The sequence below is a fragment of the Paroedura picta genome, chromosome 11 (genome assembly GCF_049243985.1).
Source record: "Paroedura picta isolate Pp20150507F chromosome 11, Ppicta_v3.0, whole genome shotgun sequence".
Taxonomy (NCBI): domain Eukaryota; kingdom Metazoa; phylum Chordata; class Lepidosauria; order Squamata; family Gekkonidae; genus Paroedura; species Paroedura picta.
In genome coordinates this window covers 334,857-353,127 of record NC_135379.1, presented here as the reverse complement: position 1 = coordinate 353,127, position 18,271 = coordinate 334,857, and the positions used below count along the sequence as shown (strand labels likewise).

General features: G+C 56.9%; 1 protein-coding gene across 5 annotated transcripts; it reads left to right on the top strand.

Moving 5' to 3' along the window:
* Nucleotides 1-310: 310 nt before the first annotated feature.
* On the top strand, nucleotides 311-18,144 carry ASIC3 (acid sensing ion channel subunit 3). 5 transcript variants are annotated; one of them, XM_077303530.1, is made up of 12 exons: nucleotides 319-402; nucleotides 2,614-2,816; nucleotides 9,626-9,776; nucleotides 11,235-11,362; nucleotides 11,656-11,806; nucleotides 12,186-12,242; nucleotides 12,447-12,600; nucleotides 12,714-12,805; nucleotides 15,619-15,754; nucleotides 16,050-16,115; nucleotides 16,567-16,619; nucleotides 16,972-17,468. In XM_077303530.1, exons 3-12 carry the CDS (start codon nucleotides 9,653-9,655, stop codon nucleotides 17,304-17,306), a joined length of 1,296 nt encoding a protein of 431 aa, XP_077159645.1. In that variant the 5' UTR covers nucleotides 319-402; nucleotides 2,614-2,816; nucleotides 9,626-9,652; the 3' UTR covers nucleotides 17,307-17,468. The 5 variants fall into 5 exon arrangements, with proteins under 5 accessions (XP_077159644.1, XP_077159645.1, XP_077159641.1 ...); XM_077303526.1 differs by lacking the exon at nucleotides 2,614-2,816 and adding an exon at nucleotides 5,335-5,700 and having other exon boundaries at nucleotides 325-402; XM_077303529.1 differs by lacking the exon at nucleotides 2,614-2,816 and having other exon boundaries at nucleotides 311-402.
* The last annotated feature ends 127 nt before the right edge of the window (nucleotides 18,145-18,271 follow it).

Sequence of the window (18,271 nt, the reverse complement as noted above, 5' to 3'; positions counted from 1 at the left end):
AAATGATTGAAATAAGCATTGTAGAGGGACCCAGCCCCTACCCCGCTGCACCCCCAGGCTCAATGCAACATGAACTGGCCTGCAGGGTGAGACAAACTCTGTTGTAATTCATTACCTGGTGCATTCCTTATGAAGCACTTCCAATGTGACTCTTGCCAATCAACAGCAATGTGTCTCCTGGCACATGCAAGACAATCAGCAGCCAGGCCTTCCCTTCATCTGACTTGAGTAAGACGGTGAAAGGCTCAAGAAATTGGGACTGCTGGCAAGTGCAGGCATGCCCAGTACATGAGAAAATAATGCCCATTAATTTCCACAGCCAGAGTTTGGCAACTGTCTCATTGGTTAGAGAACCGCACTCAAAGAGTTGTTGTCAATGGTGTTTCATCAGACTGGATGGAGGTGAGTAGCGGGGTACCTCAGGGCTCGGTGCTCGGCCCGGTACTTTTTAACATATTTATTAATGATCTAGATGAGGGGGTGGAGGGACTACTCATCAAGTTTGCAGATGACACCAAATTGGGAGGACTGGCAAATACTCCGGAAGATAGAGAGAGTTCAACGAGATCTGAACACAATGGAAAAATGGGCAAATGAGAACAAGATGCAATTTAATAAAGATAAGTGTAAAGTTCTGCATCTGGGTCAGAAAAATGAAAAGCATGCCTACTGGATGGGGGATACGCTTCTAGGTAGCACTGTGTGTGAACGAAACATTGGGGTACTTGTGGATTGTAAACTAAACATGAGCAGGCAGTGTGATGCAGCGGTAAAAAAGGCAAATGCCATTTTGGGCTGTATCAGCAGGGACATCACATCAAAATCACAAGATGTCATAGTCCCATTCTATACGGCACTGGTCAGACCACACCTGGAGTACTGTGTGCAGTTCTGGAGGCCTCACTTCAAGAAGGACGTCGATAAAATTGAAAGGGTACAGAGGAGAGCGACGAAGATGATTTGGGGCCAAGGGACCAAGCCCTATGAAGATAGGTTGAGAGACTTGGGAATGTTCAGCCTGGAGAAAAGGAGGTTGAGAGGGGACATGATAGCCCTCTTTAAGTATTTGAAAGGTTGTCACTTGGAGGAGGGCAGGATGTTGTTTCTGCTGGCTGCAGAGGAGAGGACACGCAGTAATGGGTTTAAACTTCAAGTACAACGATATAGGCTAGATATCAGGAAAAAGTTTTTCACAGTCAGAGTAGTTCAGCAGTGGAATAGGCTGCCTAAGGAGGTGGTGAGCTCCCCCTCACTGGCAGTCTTCAAGCAAAAGTTGGATACACACTTTTCTTGGATGCTTAGAGCTGATCCTGCGTTGAGCAGGGGGTTGGACTAGATGGCCTGTATGGCCCCTTCCAACTCTATGATTCTATGGTGTGCAGAGTAGCACTGCCCCAGCACATCCCTCCCTCTTTTCTGAGGCTGGGTTCCATAGTCCCCCATTCCCCCCCCCCCCCCAGCCATGCCTTCAGGCTTCTGAAATGTCCACTACATCTAAATTGTCACTGGGCAGCAGGCCTTCCAGTGTCCCCATCTGCTTGGATTGGCTGGTCCCTTTAGTCTCTGCTGGGAGAGGCAAGACCAGTTTCAGTGCCCAGAATCCTGTGAGGGGCAGATACTGCTCTTCAGATTTGCTCCTGATGCCCTTTCTGCTCCTAGCTGCATTCCACCTGTGGGACCTGGGCCAGACCAGCACCTCTGGGGGCAGCAAGGAGACTGGTGGGCTTTTGGATCTGCCAGATAACATCTGGAGAGCTGCTGCAAGGCACACAGAGCCCTACTGGGTTGGAGCCAACCTGGGCAGAGTCTGTATTGCTGTTGCACTGGGAGGGTCTGGCTGGCTAGCCGGACACTTCAGCCAATGAGGACAAGCAGCAGAGAATGCCCGTTTGGCAGCCCACACCTCTGGCATCAAGGCTGCAGCACTTCGTGGGTGCCTGTTCATTGCGTGGCCTGCACCATGTCTTGATTGACAGGACCCAACACTGGCAGCAGAAGTGTGGGTGTGCTGGGGTTGCGCCCGTGACTTCTCTGTGGTGAGTGCTCCCCTCGGGTGAATTGGGATCCTGGGTGCACCTCCCCCTGGGAGCAACAGCAGCAGCACAGACAAAGGACACCCCAACAGCAGGCAGCCTTGGGGGGGGGGCAGTGCTGGGGTGGTGGCTGCCCCAAATTGCTCACCATGCCTGGCCAAAGGGCAGGGCTGAAGCCCAGAGACCTGTCTCTACCTCCTATCATCACCATGACGATCTCTGTCCTGGAGGAGCATGTGGCTGGGCCCGAGGGCTCGCATCACCTTCCCTGGGCCCTGGGGGACAGGGTCTTGCTGCTCCAAGCTACTCACCCCCCACCCACCCCCCCACCCCGTGCATTTAGGGCAGAAGGGGAGTCAGGTGGGTTGCTTTTCCCAGAGCTGGGATAAGGCTAGAGTGGCCCATTTTGCCCATGGTGACCCCACGGACTGTCTGACTGCAGACTGTATTTGTGTGTGTCCATATTCTTGTTCTGTTAAGCGTTTTGTAAATCTAATAAAACCTCTTCTGTTTGCTAGGCCAAAGAACATTAGCAGCACTTTAGAAGAGTTTGTTTTGATATCCTGCTGTTTCCTTCTAGAAGGAGCCTCAGAACAGCTTACAGTTGTCTCCTCTAGCAACAGATACCCTGTGAAGTGGGTCAGGCTGAGACAGCTCAGAGAGAACTGTGTCTGGCTCAAGGTCATCCAGCTGGCTGCATGGGGAGGAGTGGGGAATTGGACTCTGTTCTCCAGATAAGAGGCCGCCACCTTTAACAGTTGCAGCAAGCTGGCTTTCTAGAAGGTACCATTCAAACAAAGCCTCTTTTGTCATCATTTCTGCAGTCAGCTCATGAGGTGCATTCCCTTGAGGTACAATCCCCTTTCCTTTCCCCACAACAGACACCTTGTGGGGTAGGTGAGGCTGAGAGAGCCCTGATATTACTGTTGGGTCAGAACAGCTCTATCAGGCCTGTAGTGAATCCAAGATCACCCAGCTGGCTGCATGTGGGAGAGCAGATTAGAAGCTGTCGCTCTTAACCACTGCATCAAGCTAGAGATACAGGCCCTTGGCTTTCCCTGTGCAAGCCAACACATTCTCTCCAGTCCCTGTTGAGGGGGGGGGGAGTTGCTACTTTTGCTGTCCTTGATTTTACACACACACCTTTGGATTGAGACCCTCCTTGGCCATCCCTTTCTGTACCTGAAATGGTTGGCATCTCACCTTAGCAGAAAGCTCTTCCGTCTACCCTGTTCATACCAGACTCTGTTGAGCCACGTTTAGATGGGCAGAGGGGATTCTGTAGAGGTGACTGGCTTGTGGGAAATACCTCGGAGTGAGCAGAGAGCCCCTTGGAGGAGGGAAATGGCTCCTCTGCATCTCCCACTTGGATGCTTGCAGGCCCTTGAGGATATCCCCTCTCTAGCTCTGCTGGCTGCCTTCCAGGTTCCCTCTGGCAGGCCTCCCAGGCTCTCCAAACTGGAAGAGTCTTCAGGTGCCAGAGAGCAGCTCCTCCCAGTGCCAGGCTGTGCCTGCCCTGCCACCTTCCATATCTCCTTTTGTACCTTCCTCTATTTGACTCCTTCTCTCCCTGCCTGTGACCGTGCCATGGTCAAATCTGGGGGCAGGGTCAGCATGTCCTGCAGTTTTGCTGAGGTGCAGGAAGGGAAGATGCAGCCTGGGGCTTTTTGAGGACTAGCAAGACCACCAGGCTCAGGCAACCAAGGTCTTCTGCTGAGAAGAACCTCTGAGTATGTGCAGAAGTCCCTTTATAACTCCTTGTTGGCTTCCGGGGAAGAGGAGAAAACAGTTTGCTTGCAGGCAAGAGTTGGCTGTGGTCCCCTCTTTCTTGGCCGTCCTATGGAAGACAACAGGGTGGGACGATTGGCTGAGAGGCGCTGCGATCCTCGCTTCCATGGCAGGGCCCCGTGGGAGGCACCCATGGCCACCCTCTCCGCCTGCCTGGCTCCTGCCGCTAGCAGTCCAAAAGGCCAGCTGCTTAAGTGGGGCCTGGGGGCGCAAGCTCTGTGGCCAGGGAAGCCATTTCGGCAGCCTGAGGGAATGGCCAGTGATAGGGCCAAACTTGATGCCAGTCCTCAAAGCAATCTGATCTCATTTCCCAATTTTCTTAGAATTCTGGGAAAGATTCTCAGTCTCTTGGCTGGTGCAGCAGAAAAGGAGCACTTGAAAGACTCACCAGATGTGAGGCAGAAGGAGCTTTCAGGAGCCACTGCGCACTGTCTCAGATCTGGCTGGCGCAGCAGGCATCCCTCTGCCCTCCAGCCTGGGAGAGTGGCAGGATTTCAGGTGCCCGATGACAGGGGCAGGTGTGATATAAAGAGGGGTCACTGTTGTGGGGCACACCACACAGGCTGACTCGGGTGTTCTGCCATGATCCAGGACCTCTGCCCAGATGCATCAAAAGGGGAGGGGGGCTCTGCATTCCTTCGCCACCTCTCCCTTCTGTGCTCTGCCACTGGAATCATGCCTGCTGCGCTGTTATGGGCTGGGAATGGAAAGGGTCAGGAGAAGCCTGGGGAGACAAAACCAGGGGTGAGGGAGGGCACAGCAGTGTTGTTGTACTCTTGGATTGGGGGCAATCTCTTCCTCCAGAGGTGGTGGTGGTGGTGGTGGTGGGGAGGGGCTCCAGTTCTCCCCCGACCCTTCCTTTACTCATCGTTTTCAATACTGCTTCTATTCAAGAAGATTTCTGTTCCGGAGGCCTTCCAGGTCCAGGGCATGCTAGATAAGCCTCACAGGTATCCGGTGGAAACCCAATTGGGGGGGGGAGCGGTTTGTATCGCTCCCAAGGCCCCCCCCCCTTTAATTTCTGCTGGGGGGACAGATGCTGGTGACAGCCCAGCCCCCCTTAGCCCTGGGGCTGCAGACTGGTGCCAAGGAGTGAGCCTGGCTGGGGCCCAGGTGTCTGATTTCTGCCTCCCCCCCCCCTCCACAGCTGATAGCTGAGCTGCCTGTGCCTGTGCTGGGCTGGCCGCCAGGCTTACTTGGACACCTGGCCAAGGCCTTTCCCTCCCACCCTGCTCCCCAGCCCTCCCCCTGAAACACAATCCCCCTGGCTGGGCTGGGTGGGGCTCCTGATCTGGGAGGCAGGCAGAGAGCATCCCTGCACTCTGGCAGGACCATGATGGAGGCCAGGCAGCCGCCGGATGAGGCTGCACCCAAGGCCTCCAAACTCATCAACTTTGCCGCTGGGTGCACTCTCCATGGCCTCGCCCATGTCTTCTTGCCAGGGCCATTCACACCACGCCGCCTGGCTTGGGCCGGGGCCCTCGTGGCTGCAGTGGGCATCTTCCTTTACCAGGTGGCCGAGCGGGTCCAGTACTACCGTGAATACCACCATGTCACCATGCTGGACGAAGAGGAGGGCACACGGCTCGTCTTCCCAGCTGTCACCTTCTGCAACTACAACCGCATCCGCCGCTCCCGGCTGGCCCGTAATGACCTGCACTGGCTGGGCCGGGAGCTGCTGGGCGTGGAGCCGCCAGACTACCCTGATTACCTGCGAGCCCTGGGCTGGCCGGACACCGACGCTAGCCCCCCCGGCTTCTTCCCCACCCGGACCTTTAGCATGCTGGATTTCTTCCAGCGCACCAGCCACGCCTTGGAGGACATGTTGCTGGACTGCACCTTCCGCAGCCGGGAATGTGGCCCCGAGAACTTCACTGCTGTGAGTCCCCCTGTGGCCGCACCCCTTCTTCCCCAGTCCCAGGGGTTGCAGCCACCTTCCCCTCTCCCTCTGGCCAGCCCTCTGGAACAATCTTGACCGCCCCATTCGTGGGGCCACAGGCACCCCCAGAACCCCTGTCCCGCCCCCTAATGCTGGAGGGCCCCTTTAGCCCACCCACCCACACACCCCTGCTGGGCTGGCACCTCCCTTCCCCCAGCCATGCCTTCCAACTCTAGAGCCTCACCTGAGTCAGAGCCAGTCGTGAGGGGGCGGGGCCAGCAAGGGGCAGGGCTCAGCCCTGGTGGGGACTGCAGAGGGTCCATCTCCCTCCCGCAGGGGATGGTGGGTGCTGGTGCTGCTGGTGGTAGAGATGGAGTGGGAGGAGGCAGAGGTGGGGATGATGGGGCCACCTGGGTCTCTGCTGTGGGGAGGGGGGCTCTACAAGAAGCTCTCTAGCCTGTCGGGCAGTTGCCCCCCTTCCCCTTCTGGGTGTGGAAGTCTCAGAGGGGCTGACATTCGCCTTCCCTTTCCTCTCCCCACAACAGACACCCTGTGAGCGAGGAGAGAGAGCCCTGTTATTAATGAAGAAGAAGAAGAGTCGGTTCTTATATGCCGCTTTTCCCTACCCGAAGGAGTCTCAAAGTGGCTTACGTTCGCCTTCCCTTTCCTCTCCCCACAACAGACCCCCTGTGAGGGAGGGGAGACTGAGAGAGCCCTGATATGACTGAAGAAGGGGAAGAGCTGGTTCTTAGATGCAATGCTGGAGCTGATAAGCGTTGGGTCTATCTTGCAGGCTTTTCGTGAGAACCAGCGCAAGATGGGTGCAGAGGCTTGAGGGGATGCTTGTGTCCCGCTTCACGGTTGTGCCCAGACCTCCCTGGGGGGGGGGGCGGGCAGGGCTGCTGGGAGGCCTTCCCGGTCCAACCCACTCAGAATGGCAGCTTTGCTCTCCCATTTTTTTTGAACTGTACCTTCAGCTGCCTTGAACCCAGATCCCAGGATGAGGCGGGCCTGTGTGGGGGCCGCTCTTTCTTTCCTGGCTGCTGGGTGCTGGCTCCTCCTCTCGATGCGGTAGGAGTGGGATGTGGCAGAGAGCCTTGCTGGGTGTGACCAAGGGTTTATCCCCCCCCCCATCTGTGCCACTCAGCATTCCTGTGGGTCACTTTGGTGCCCAGCTCCAGTTTCCAGCAAATCAGTGCTCTTCTCGCCTTCCCACAGATGTCTCCTGTGAAGGGCTGGCAGGTCCCTCACTCCCCACCACCCCTCCCCACTCCCCACCACCCCCGTCAGGCTGGCTGCTTCACCCAATACAGTCATAGATTTATTATTTTTCATATTTTGGAATTTATACCTCACCCATTCACCTGGAAGTCCCAGCGTGGGTCACAGTAATACAGAATAAAATGTAGGATAAAATTAAAATATGTTTAAAACGTTGAAAACATACCTGTTCACCCTCCCTCACACCCTAGCAGAACAGCGCCCCAAAGAAGCCGGTCTTTTCGCCAGGTGCTGAAACCATGTCACCAGAAGGAGACTGTTCTACCGGCTGGGGGCCACCACAGAACAGGCCCTCTTGCATGTCAAGCCCCCCCCCACCTCTGAGAGGGGTGGAACTGCATAACCAGGGCCCAAACCACTTGGGGCTTTGTATATATATTAACCTCAGCACCTTGGACTGGCCAGTGGTGAAGAGGAAGCGTGCAGATCTTTCAGTCCTGGGGTGATGCTCCTCTGGCCAGAGATTCCCATCAGCAGTCAAACTGCTGCATTCTGCACCTGTTCCAGCTTCCTGGGTAGCCCACAATCACTGTGGCCAAATTATCCCTGTCCAAGGAATGCTGAGGCCGGTGAAACTGTTGGAGATTGAGGCAAGCAGTCCTGACTGCTGCTACCACGTGAGTCTCAAACACATCAATGAATCCAGGACAGGCCCAGCTGAGGCGCCCATTCGTTCTGGGGCAGAACAGCCGTGCCCAGAGCCAGGAGCCCCTTGACTTTCTGGACAGACGGAAGTCCTGTCTTGTCTGGATTCTGCCTCAGTTTATTTATTGATCATCCAGGCATGTCTACTCCCTCCCCTGACTTGGAAGGGACGGAGGGGTAGAGATGGTGTCACCTGCGTGTTGATGGAGCCTCGCTCCCAAACTCCTGATGGTGAAGGGCATAGAAGGCAGAACCGGCGGGGGGTGGGAGGGGCTCCGCATGAAAGCTCCCAGGGCCTCATCGCTGGAGCCTGGAGCCGACTTCGGAGATGGGATACAGACCACTGCAGGACCCGCCCCCAAAGTGACTCCAGCAAGGCACCAGGGTCTGCTGAGAGATGGAGGAGGGTCCACCTGGCCTCATTGCCCCTCTCGGATGCAGGTCATCCATCAAGGCGGCCAAGGCAAGTCAAAGCCCTACCTCTCCAGCGCCCACTGTCCCACTGGGGAGCATGTGTGCCACAGCATACTGGCCCCCTCCATCCCTCAAAGAGGCAGATGTCGCTCCCTGTGTCCAGCTGGCAGTGCCCCCCCACCCGTCCGCCCACCCTTGCATTAGCCACGATGGGCAGGGCTCAAGGAGCTCAAGGAGCCTGCTCCCTCTGACCAGTGCCGCAGGGCCAATAGAATTGGACCACAGGGTGCTCCGGACACAGCCCGAGGCCACCGTCCCACTGAGGAGTCCAGTCCCAGGCAAATCGGAGAGTCCACAGTGGGGCATGCGGCGTCTCTGGAGCCTCCTAGAAACACTCAGCTGGACGGCTTCTGGAGGGGTTGGAAGAGGAAGCTACTATCCCAGGGGGGTCCCACTAAGGGGCTCTAGCCAATGTCCAGCCAGACATCGGGCAGGCTGGCAAGGGTAGGCGCCTTCTTCCCCCTTGCTTGTAAGCGGTCCTGGGGTGCCTCTTCCTCCTGGGCCATTGCTCGGGGGAGGCCAGGGCATGACACTCCCCAAGACAGGGTGGGAAGAGGCACCCCGGCTCCAGCGCTGCAGCCTCACAGTGGGGGGCTTCTCTGCTCTGCGTATCCACCCCTTCCCAGAAGAAGCTAGGCTCGGAAGCTTGCCATGGAGTGAGGCAATGAAAGAGGCCTGGCTGCCTTGCCCTAACGCTTCCCTTGGCTTGGCTGAGCCACACTGGACCAGCCTGTCAGGAAGCTGCTGGGGAGGGGGGGGCATGGGGCCGCCTCATGAATAGTCCCCAAGGGAAGGCCTGCAGCCAGGCCCCTTCCTGCTTGCCCCCTCATCACACACAGGCTTTTCCCGCTGAACACCCAACGTAGGGGAAATCCCGAGGGCCCCCACCCCCACCCCGCTGTGGATTGCTTCTGCATGTGTTGGGGGGGGGGGCAGAGCTGGATATCTCAGGAGAGTTGCAGGCCAGCCTCTTGCAGTTTGCTGGGCTGGAAGGATCTAGGAGGTATTTCCAGCTTCTCCTCTAGCTGTGCAGGCCACTGCAGTGGCCTATGGGATGGAGAGGGAAACAGCCCCATGCCTGCCTAAGCAGAGCAGGGCTGTCTGAGGTTGTGCTCTCTGGAAGGCTTCCCGGGGTGGGGGGCAGGGGGCCATTGGCGGGCTCCTTCCAGGCCTTCTGTCTGGGCTCTGCTGCAGCCTGGGTGTGAACAATTGCCCCACTGCTCTGTGGGAGGTGTTTGGAGTCCTCTGCCTCAGCGCATGGCAGTATTGGAGCTTCCTGTCTGAACCGGTGTTCGTCTGCTCCCTTGTGCCACTTGGTTGGACTGAATGGAAGGTGTGCTGTGGGGGCTGGGAAGAACCCTGGAGAGGTCCAGCCAATGTTCCCCACCTTACCAAAGGCAGCTTCTGAATCCCCACAGGGACGAGGGGGGGGGGAGTTGACATGGGCTTCCTGCTCCCAGCTCCACCAGGCTGGTCTTTGCACTGGTGCATGTGCAGAGTGAACAGGGTCTCTCTCTCCCCACAGATCTTCACCCGCTTGGGCAAGTGCTACATGTTCAACTCTGGGGCTCCAGGCCATGAGCTCCTGACCACGGTCAAAGGTGGCACGGGCAACGGCCTGGAGCTGGTGCTGAATATCCAACAGGATGAGTACCTGCCGGTCTGGGGCGACACAGGTGAGGTGGACAGGGTGGCAGGCGCTACGTCAGAGGGGGCACTTGAACCTGGGGCCACCATGGGGGCCCTGAGAAGGGCAGCGGTTGGCTCTGGGGCATATGTATCGGGGGCACTGTGGGAGGTCTGGGCAGACCTTGATCCTCCCGTGTTCTGGATCCTTTGTGCCGTGGCAATCTGGGAGACCTTGGCTGGCACAGGGGTGGGTAGGATGGTGCCTGTGCTGGGGGTCTCTGCCACAGGTCCTGCGTGGGAAGGTTCAAAATCACATCAAAATCACAAGATGTCATAGTCCCATTGTATACGGCACTGGTCAGACCACACCTGGAGTACTGTGTGCAGTTCTGGAGGCCTCACTTCAAGAAGGACGTCGATAAAATTGAAAGGGTACAGAGGAGAGCGACGAGGATGATCTGGGGCCAAGGGACCAAGCCCTATGAAGATAGGTTGAGGGACTTGGGAATGTTCAGCCTGGAGAAAAGGAGGTTGAGAGGGGACATGATAGCCCTCTTTAAGTATTTGAAAGGTTGTCACTTGGAGGAGGGCAGGATGCTGTTTCTGTTGGCTGCAGAGGAGAGGACACGCAGTAATGGGTTTAAACTTCAAGTACAACGATATAGGCTAGATATCAGGAAAAGGTTTTTCACAGTCAGAGTAGTTCAGCAGTGGAATAGGCTGCCTAAGGAGGTGGTGAGCTCCCCCTCACTGGCAGTCTTCAAGCAAAGGCTGGATACACACTTTTCTTGGATGCTTCTGGATGCTTAGGGCTGATCCTCCGTTGAGCAGGGGGTTGTAGATGGCCTGTATGGCCCCTTCCAACTCTATGGTTCTATGATTCTAAGGTTGCAGGGAACAGCCTGCCCTGCAGGAGACGGCTAGGTCTTGGCCTCTGCTGTGAATGGACTAGGCTGGCCAGAAGGGTGATGAGTGGCTGAAGCGTAGGAGAGACTCCCTCAAGGACAGGCCTTGGGGAGACGGAGGGCTCTTCCTCAATGGAGGGCCTCCTTCTAGCTGCCTGGCATGGCCTCCTGCTGCGGCATATGCCAAGGGATGGGGCCGCTGTACCCACACCCTGTCAGTGTTCTGAAATGCCTATGCTACTGATGTCCTTCTCAAAGATGAGCCCTGGCGTGTGGGGTCAGCGGCAGGGGAGGAAGGGTCAGTGTTGTCAGGAGGGAGCACAGAAATCCCCCCCAGCCCACAGTTGGTGCTGTGCGCTCTTCAGTGGCATGAGGGGTGGGCACCTTTGGGGGCAATGCGGTTGGCAACACCTGCTCTGTCGTGTGGAGCAGGATTCCCACTCACCCCTCTGTGCCCAGTGCTGTGGAGCTTTGCCCAGCAGGGCAGCAGAGGCAAAGCTGACTCTCCCGCCATGGCCTTCCCTGGAGAGGCGTTGTCCCTCCCTCTGTCCCTCAGCAGGCATGGGCCCTGTCCCTTCCTCCTCCTGATCTTCCTTTCAGAGGAGACCTCCTACGAGGCCGGGATGAAGGTCCAGATCCACACCCAAGAGGAGCCGCCCTCCATCGACCAACTGGGCTTTGGCGTGGCCCCCGGCTTCCAGACCTTTGTCTCCTGCCAGCAGCAGAGGGTATCCAGCCTCTCTCGCATGGCTGGATGGCCCCCTCATCTCCCCCCACTTGAGGGGGGCTGTGGGCTGTGGGAACCGTGCCCTCCCCTGCCCCTGCCTGGATGCGTGGCCTCCCCAGTCTGCAGCGCTGGGCCAGGCTGGGGACACAAGCTCTGTGGAGCAGAGCTCAGAGCGGTGGGGTGGGTAGAGGGGGCTCCACAGCTGGGGTGGGATGGCCCCAGGGCTCTGGCCAGAAGGGCTGGAAGGGGGCCCCCATCCTCCAGCGTTGTTTCCTTGACTGCCTCTGGCCTCAGCTGTTCTATCTCCCACCTCCATGGGGCGACTGCAAATCCAGCCCCCTCGAGTCCACTTTCTTCCCCAACTACAGCATGGCCGCCTGCCGCATTGACTGCGAGACCCGCTACCTAGCCGAGAATTGCAACTGCCGCATGGTGCACATGCCAGGTCAGGGGTGGCGAGGGGTGGGGGGGTGCGGTGTTTGCTTGCGCAGAGCGTGCCTGCCCTGTTGTTGTGTGCTTTGGCCACAGGAGTGCACTGTGTGGATCGGGGCCCATCAGGTCAGCAGTGCCACCGGCAGCCCCCTCCTCACTGGTCCTGATGCCTCCCACAGCTTCCCTCTTACCCTGAAATCACACAGTGGGGGAGGGGAGTGGGGGTGGGTTAAGCCCTGGCCTGGCAAGAGAACGGACGTCCCCCCCCCCTCAGGAGGTCCTTCCTAGGCCAGGGGAGGAAGGCCTCCCCCCCCCCCCCGTTGAAGCTTCCTGCGGCTCAGGAGAGACAGAAGGGGCAGTGTCTCATTGGACTCCACATTCCTCCTGTGCAGGTGATGCCAACATCTGCACTCCTGAACAGTACAAGGAATGTGCTGATCCTGCACTAAGTAAGTCCTGACCACCCCCCACCCCCCTCCAGGGTGGTCTTTAGGCTGCTTGCTTGACAAGTAGCAGTTTGGGGGGCTGGGAAGTGTTGCAGGGCCCAGGAATCGAGTGAGCCCAAGTCCCAGGGGTCACCTAGGATGTCCCAGCCCCCATCAGCCAATTGTAGCCCCCCACCCACCCCCCTTTTGCTCCTGCTTGGTGTGCAGACTTCCTGGTGGAGAAAGACAGTGACTACTGCTTGTGCCAGACGCCCTGCGAGACGGTGCGCTTTGGCAAGGAGCTCTCCGTGGTCAAGATTCCCAGCAAGGCCTCGGCAAAGTTCCTGGCCAAGAAATACAACAGAAGTGAGCAGTACATAAGGTGAGTCTGCCCCCCCCCCGCTCCGCCCTGTGCCCGCTGCTTCTTGGGCGCTGCCATGTGTCCTGCCAGCCACGCAGAGCAGCTGCCTCTCTCCTTTCTGCCTCGGTGCTCAGGGAGAACCTCCTGGTGCTGGACATCTTCTTTGAAGCCCTCAACTACGAGACCATTGAACAGAAGGCAGCCTACGAGGTGGCTGGCCTGCTAGGTGAGCGAGTGAGTGGGGGGCAGGGGCCAGCACGGGGTTAGTTACAGGGTCTTCTGAAGATGGCTCTCCCGCTAGGCTTCTGTTTTCCGTGGCTGTACTCCATCTGCTAAAGAGATTCCCCACTTCCCCAAGAGGTGCTGATTGACCTCGCTACCGCCACTCCTACGGGGGGGGCCTGGTCTTCCTGGCCGCCCAGCCTCAACCATAGACCTGGTGGAAGAGCTCCGTTTTGCGGGCCCTATGGGACGCAGAAAGCTCCCATACGGCCTGCAGCTCCTCCAAGAGCTCATTCCACCAACTCGGGGCCAGGACTGAAAAGGCCCTGGCCCTGGTCAAGGCCAGGGGAGCCTCCCTCTGGCTGGGGATGACCAATAAATTAGAACCCACGGAGCGTAAAGCCCTGTGGGGGGCATAGGCTCAAATAAAACTGTATATTTATTATATTTATTATATTTATTATATAGAACAATATAAACAATTTATTATCAGAACAATTTATTATTAGAACAATATAAACAATTTATTATCAGAGCTCAAAGTAGTTAAAAGCCACAAAAGAGTGTCTTATTATCTATTGGACACACATACAGGGTCTCGGCATGTGTACCACTAATGCCAAAAAGTTCAAACTTAACGCATTTCAGTCATGCTGAATGATCTTTCCCAGAGGTCAGTGTACAGAGTAATGAAGGTTTCCCCAATATTCACCAGGGCATAAATACGTGTTTAATATTTTCTAGCTGGTCATGTTCCTGCAACATATTTGTATTGATTGCTATGTGTCAGGCAGCATTATCAGTCAGCATCACCTCTCGCTGTTGAGCTGTTTGCAGAGAACACAGCAGGATTTTATAATTCCCAGGAAAAGAGTAGAAATATTTGCTGGCTGAGAATTCTGCCCGGCACATAAGGAGAAGAGCTGATTCTTATGTGCCGCTTTTCTCTAGCCGAAGGAGGCTCAAAGCGGCTTATAGTTGCCTTCCCTTTCCTCTCCCCACAACAGACACCCTGTGAGGGAGGGGAGGCTGAGAGAGCCCTGGTATTCCTCCTCAGTCAGAACAGTTTTATCAGGGCTGTGGCAAGCCCAAGGTCACCCAGCTGGTTGCATGTGGAGGAGGAGCGGGGAATCAAACCCAATTTGCCAGATTAGAATCAGAGGTTCTTGGTGAAGAACTGGGGGAGGGAAGGTATTTTTTGTATAACTGTGTATCTGTGTATCGACTTCTGAGGCAGATCACCGTGATCAAAATGTGCTGGGTCAGCTTGCTGACTTTAGTGCTGGCCACATGGAGATATTTTACGTGTCCAATAGAAGATAAGATATTGTTTTATGGTTTTTAACCACTTTGAGCTCTGATAATTAAGTGCTTATATTTTTCTATGTATGTTTTTCCCCCTAACCTTTGTGGTTCTCACCTGTTTTCCAGGTTGGGATTTTGTTTTCTGTGGTCTGTGGACCTGCCCCCCCCCCCCCCTGCCACAGTCATGGTTGCCATGAGGTCCCTGCATAGCTCAGAAGGGGCAGAACCCTTGGGCAGCAGCTGGGTTGGCCAACGACTGCCCTTTTTGTTACTATGACCAAGAGGGCTTTCTCAAGCCGTGCTCAGGAAGGCCACACAAATCTGTGGCAGCTGACAGAGCCATCTGGGAGACCCCTCTCTATAGGGCAAGATCTCCCCTCAAGTGGCTGCCAGGCTGCTTTTGGGGGGAGGTAATGAAGGCCGGACCCTGAGGGAGTCGGCACCTCTGACAAAGAGAAAGATTTTGACCAGTAACTCACTGCACTGGGAGGCCGGAAGAAGGGTGGGGGGCACAGAGGCAGCCCCGGCAGAGCAGGGGGAGAGCTGGGGCTCAACTAGCCTGCCGTTCTCTTGGGGGGGGGGAGCTGGTGGGCCCTTCTTTCCCTGCCTCTGGCCAGCTTTCCTGCAATAATCCCCATTGTAATCCAAACAAAAGGGATTAAGCTGTCTTCTCCTGATCTTTAATAAATCAAAACACCGACCAGTAAACAAATTCTTAAGAATTTCCTCAGTGATTCCTTAATTAAAAGTATATAAACAAAATTTCACAGTTGTTACCATAAAGAATCATTTGGAACATAACGCAATAAGTTCTCTGGTTCTACTTACAAAGATTTAAAAGATTTCCACTCAAAAATGTCTCTAGTGGTTACAGCAGTGCTTATTAAACAAAATATGATTTGATTATTGAAGTGTACTCCAAATAATAATATTAATGGTATCAAAGGTGATGATATCATCCATTCCGTCGAGTCCGACCCTCAGCGATTCTATAGGAAAGCCTTCACCACACGCCTCTGTCATTGGCCACCTCTTTCAGTTGGTCCATGATCATCAACTAGGCTTACCCAATTTTACAGCAACATTGTTGATGGGGGACGGACTAGGTGCAGAGCGCATCCTTAAGTACATAGCTGTGAAAAACTGCCAAGTCATTTTTAAAGGTATACTCCACAGTTTCCCAGTTTCCCATAGTCTCATTGGTATCTTCTAATTATTTTAACATAATTTCACAAAAAAGGGTGTGCTTGCAGCTGGTGGTTGAAGGCTGGCCCTATGCAGACTCCTTCATCCACTGGACCACTGCTGCCAAGCCTCACTCCAAAGGACTTTAAGGACGTCTTCCCCCACCCTGGCAGCCCCTGCTGGTGCCCCCAGGAGAGGGGTGGGGCGCTGTCTCCCGAGGGCCCTGCAAGGTGGTTTGATTTCTTGGCTTCTGAATGGAGGAGAGGCGTGGTGTGAAAAGGCAAAGGGAGGACTCAATTTCTGCCCCCCCCCCTGTGCTGCTGGAAGGAGAACAGGGGTCTGCTGCAGGGGAAGGGGCAAGCCAGCTCTTTCTGCTCCTCCAGGGGACATCGGGGGCCAGATGGGGCTGTTCATTGGGGCCAGCCTCCTCACCATCCTGGAGATCTTTGATTACCTGTATGAGGTGAGTGGACCTGGCCAGGATGGGCACAGCAGGGCAGCCCTCAGCTAGGGGGCATCTTTCTCTGCCTACACTCCTTCCCCTGGCATCTGAGCTGGGCAGGGCAGAGGAGTGCCACAGCGGAGGGGCTGAGGGGAGAGGGGGAGCTCAGGAGCCCAGCAGAAGCCGAGGCCGTTCTGGACAGCGATCCCTGGAAAAGGGGTCCTGGGACTCCCCAGGTGTGGCTCGAGGGCTTTGAACAAGCACTCGGTACATGTTCAGTGCATGGCTGAGTACCCACCTGCTTTCTTCTGGTTAGGTGCTGCGGGAGAAACTGCTGGGTCTCTGCCAGAGCAGGAGGCAGGTGGGCAACAGCAGCAACCTGGTAAGCCTGTCCACATTGGGCACTGTGTGTGTGTGTGGGGGGGGAGTCCTGTTGAGGGGAAGCTAGGGCGGAGGGGAGGAGGCAGGGGCCACCCCCCCTCTCCTCCCGTTTGACAGCAGCTGGAGAGAGGGAGGTGCAGCAACATGGCTCTCTGGCCCCCCAGGGCAGGGGAGGAGTGGGAAAGGGGGGGCAGAGTGCATGGAGCAAAGGTGCGCTCTTTGTCCTTCCGCCTCCATGACTTGGGGGAGGTTCTGGGCACTCTGCAGCTCCTGACTCCTTCCGTTGCTGGGCCCTGCCCTGGACGTGAGAAGGGGTGGGGTGGGGTGGGGTGGGGTGGGGTGGGCTCCCCCCTGGCTCCAGCCCCTCTGCCTTGGGACCCTTTCCTACCCCATCCTCCACCTCATCTAAGTTTCTCTCTGCACCCTCCCCCCTTGCATCTCACCTGTGCCAGGAATGCCCGGACATCGCATGCAGCCCAGGTGGAGTCCCGCCACAGGCACTCAGGTAGCTCTTCTCCTGATGGCATCCCCCTAGGGGGCGGGGCAGGATGGGTGGGGTGCCCCCAGGTTCTCTGCCCCCCCCTGCAGTGCCACCGAAGGAGGCTCAGAGTTGAACCCTGGAGCCAAATGACTGCATGTCCCACAGGGCAGACAGGTGGGCTAGAGCCCCCCCGCCCCATGTGCTCCTGCAGCTTGGACCTGCTTCTGGCACCACAGGCCTCTTCCCAGACTTGCACCCACCCACCTGTACGTGTACACAGGAATCTCTGGGATGAAGCATGAGGGCGGAGGGGGAGAGGGGCTTGCTCGACCCCCAGCCCTTTTCTGCACAGCCTCTACCCACCTTCCCTCCCCAGCTGCCTGTGAGGTGGAGGCCTGCTGGAACCCAGGGAAGCTGCAGGAGAGGCACCCTCCCACACTGGCCCTCCAAGCTTCCTCTCTGAAGAGGGGCTGCCTCCCTGCCACCACGTGGTCTCTGTCCCCCCCCCCCCCACACACACACCTTCCATGGATGGTAGAAACCCTTTGGCTTTCCCCAAGGAGGACTGGCTGGATGACGGACTCGGGGCCTGTCCTGTCCCAGCCCGTCCTTTTCTGGGCAGCAGCCACCGTCCACATGCCTCACGTCCCTCAAGTGGCTGGAGATGGGGGGAGCTTGCCCACTCAGCCCCCAGTGAGAACCACGACCTGAAGTCCAACTCTGTGATTCTGTGAGTTCCCCGGGTTCCAAGGCTGTCCCCACCCACCCCCAGCCAGAACTGCTGTGGAACCACGGGGCGGGCAGAGATGGAGCGAATGCTCTAGAGAGGCAAAGGAGGAAATCCACAGCAAGCCCCCCCACCTCACCCAGCCCTTTCTCCCCAGAGGACCTGCCCCACCCTGCACAGCCACCCAGAGAGCATCAGCGACACCCCAAACACGCTACCTCGTCACGCGCCTCTAGAGCACCTGGAGGAATCTGCCTGCTGAAGGGGGCTGCCAGTCGCCCCACCCCCCACCCCCGCGCCATGGACTAGCCAGTGGGGCCAGCCCCCCCCTCCAAGAGGAGCCCCTGCCAGGAGAAGGGGCTGGCTGTCTCCAGCTGCTGCCCCCATTGCCCTGAGATGTCCTGGACCCCCCCCCCAAAAAAAAAAAAAAAAAAAAGACTTCCATTTCACTGGCCTCCCTGAGCACAGTGCTGTCCTGGCAGAAGATCATGCCCAGCACTGCAGGGCCGGATGCTTCAGAGGGGGAGGATGCTTGGGGGGCGGGCGGGCGGGCAGGGAGGATCTCCAACTCAGCTGTGGAGGAAGAGAAAGATGTGGTCGTCCATCCATCCTTCTGTTCATCCACCCACCCACGGCAGCCTTGCGGCATGGATCTTGGAGAAAAGTGGCAGATTCCCCCACCATCACCACCCCATGACCTTCTGTCTCGCTGCATGAGTGTGCTGCTGTTCCATCTGTGCCACCCAGTTGTATGACCCCCTCCCTCTGCACTGACTGCCCTGCTGTGCCTGGGCAGCATTAAAGAGACCCTTGGGCACCCTGCCCCCTTGTCCTTTGTGTGTGCCTGTAATGGGAGCAGAGGAGGACCAATTGTCTCTTGGGCCACTTGGGAAGGGGTGTGGGGGGGAAGAGGCACTGCATGGAGAACCATGGCCATTGCACAGGCCAT

Bases quoted from the DNA above. Each gene is read 5' to 3' on its own strand.
- ASIC3 (XM_077303526.1), top strand. The intron at 11,807-12,185 runs GTCAGGGGTGGC...CCTCCTGTGCAG, and splicing joins CCGCATGGTGCACATGCCAG to GTGATGCCAACATCTGCACT. The intron at 12,243-12,446 runs GTAAGTCCTGAC...CTTGGTGTGCAG, and splicing joins ATGTGCTGATCCTGCACTAA to ACTTCCTGGTGGAGAAAGAC.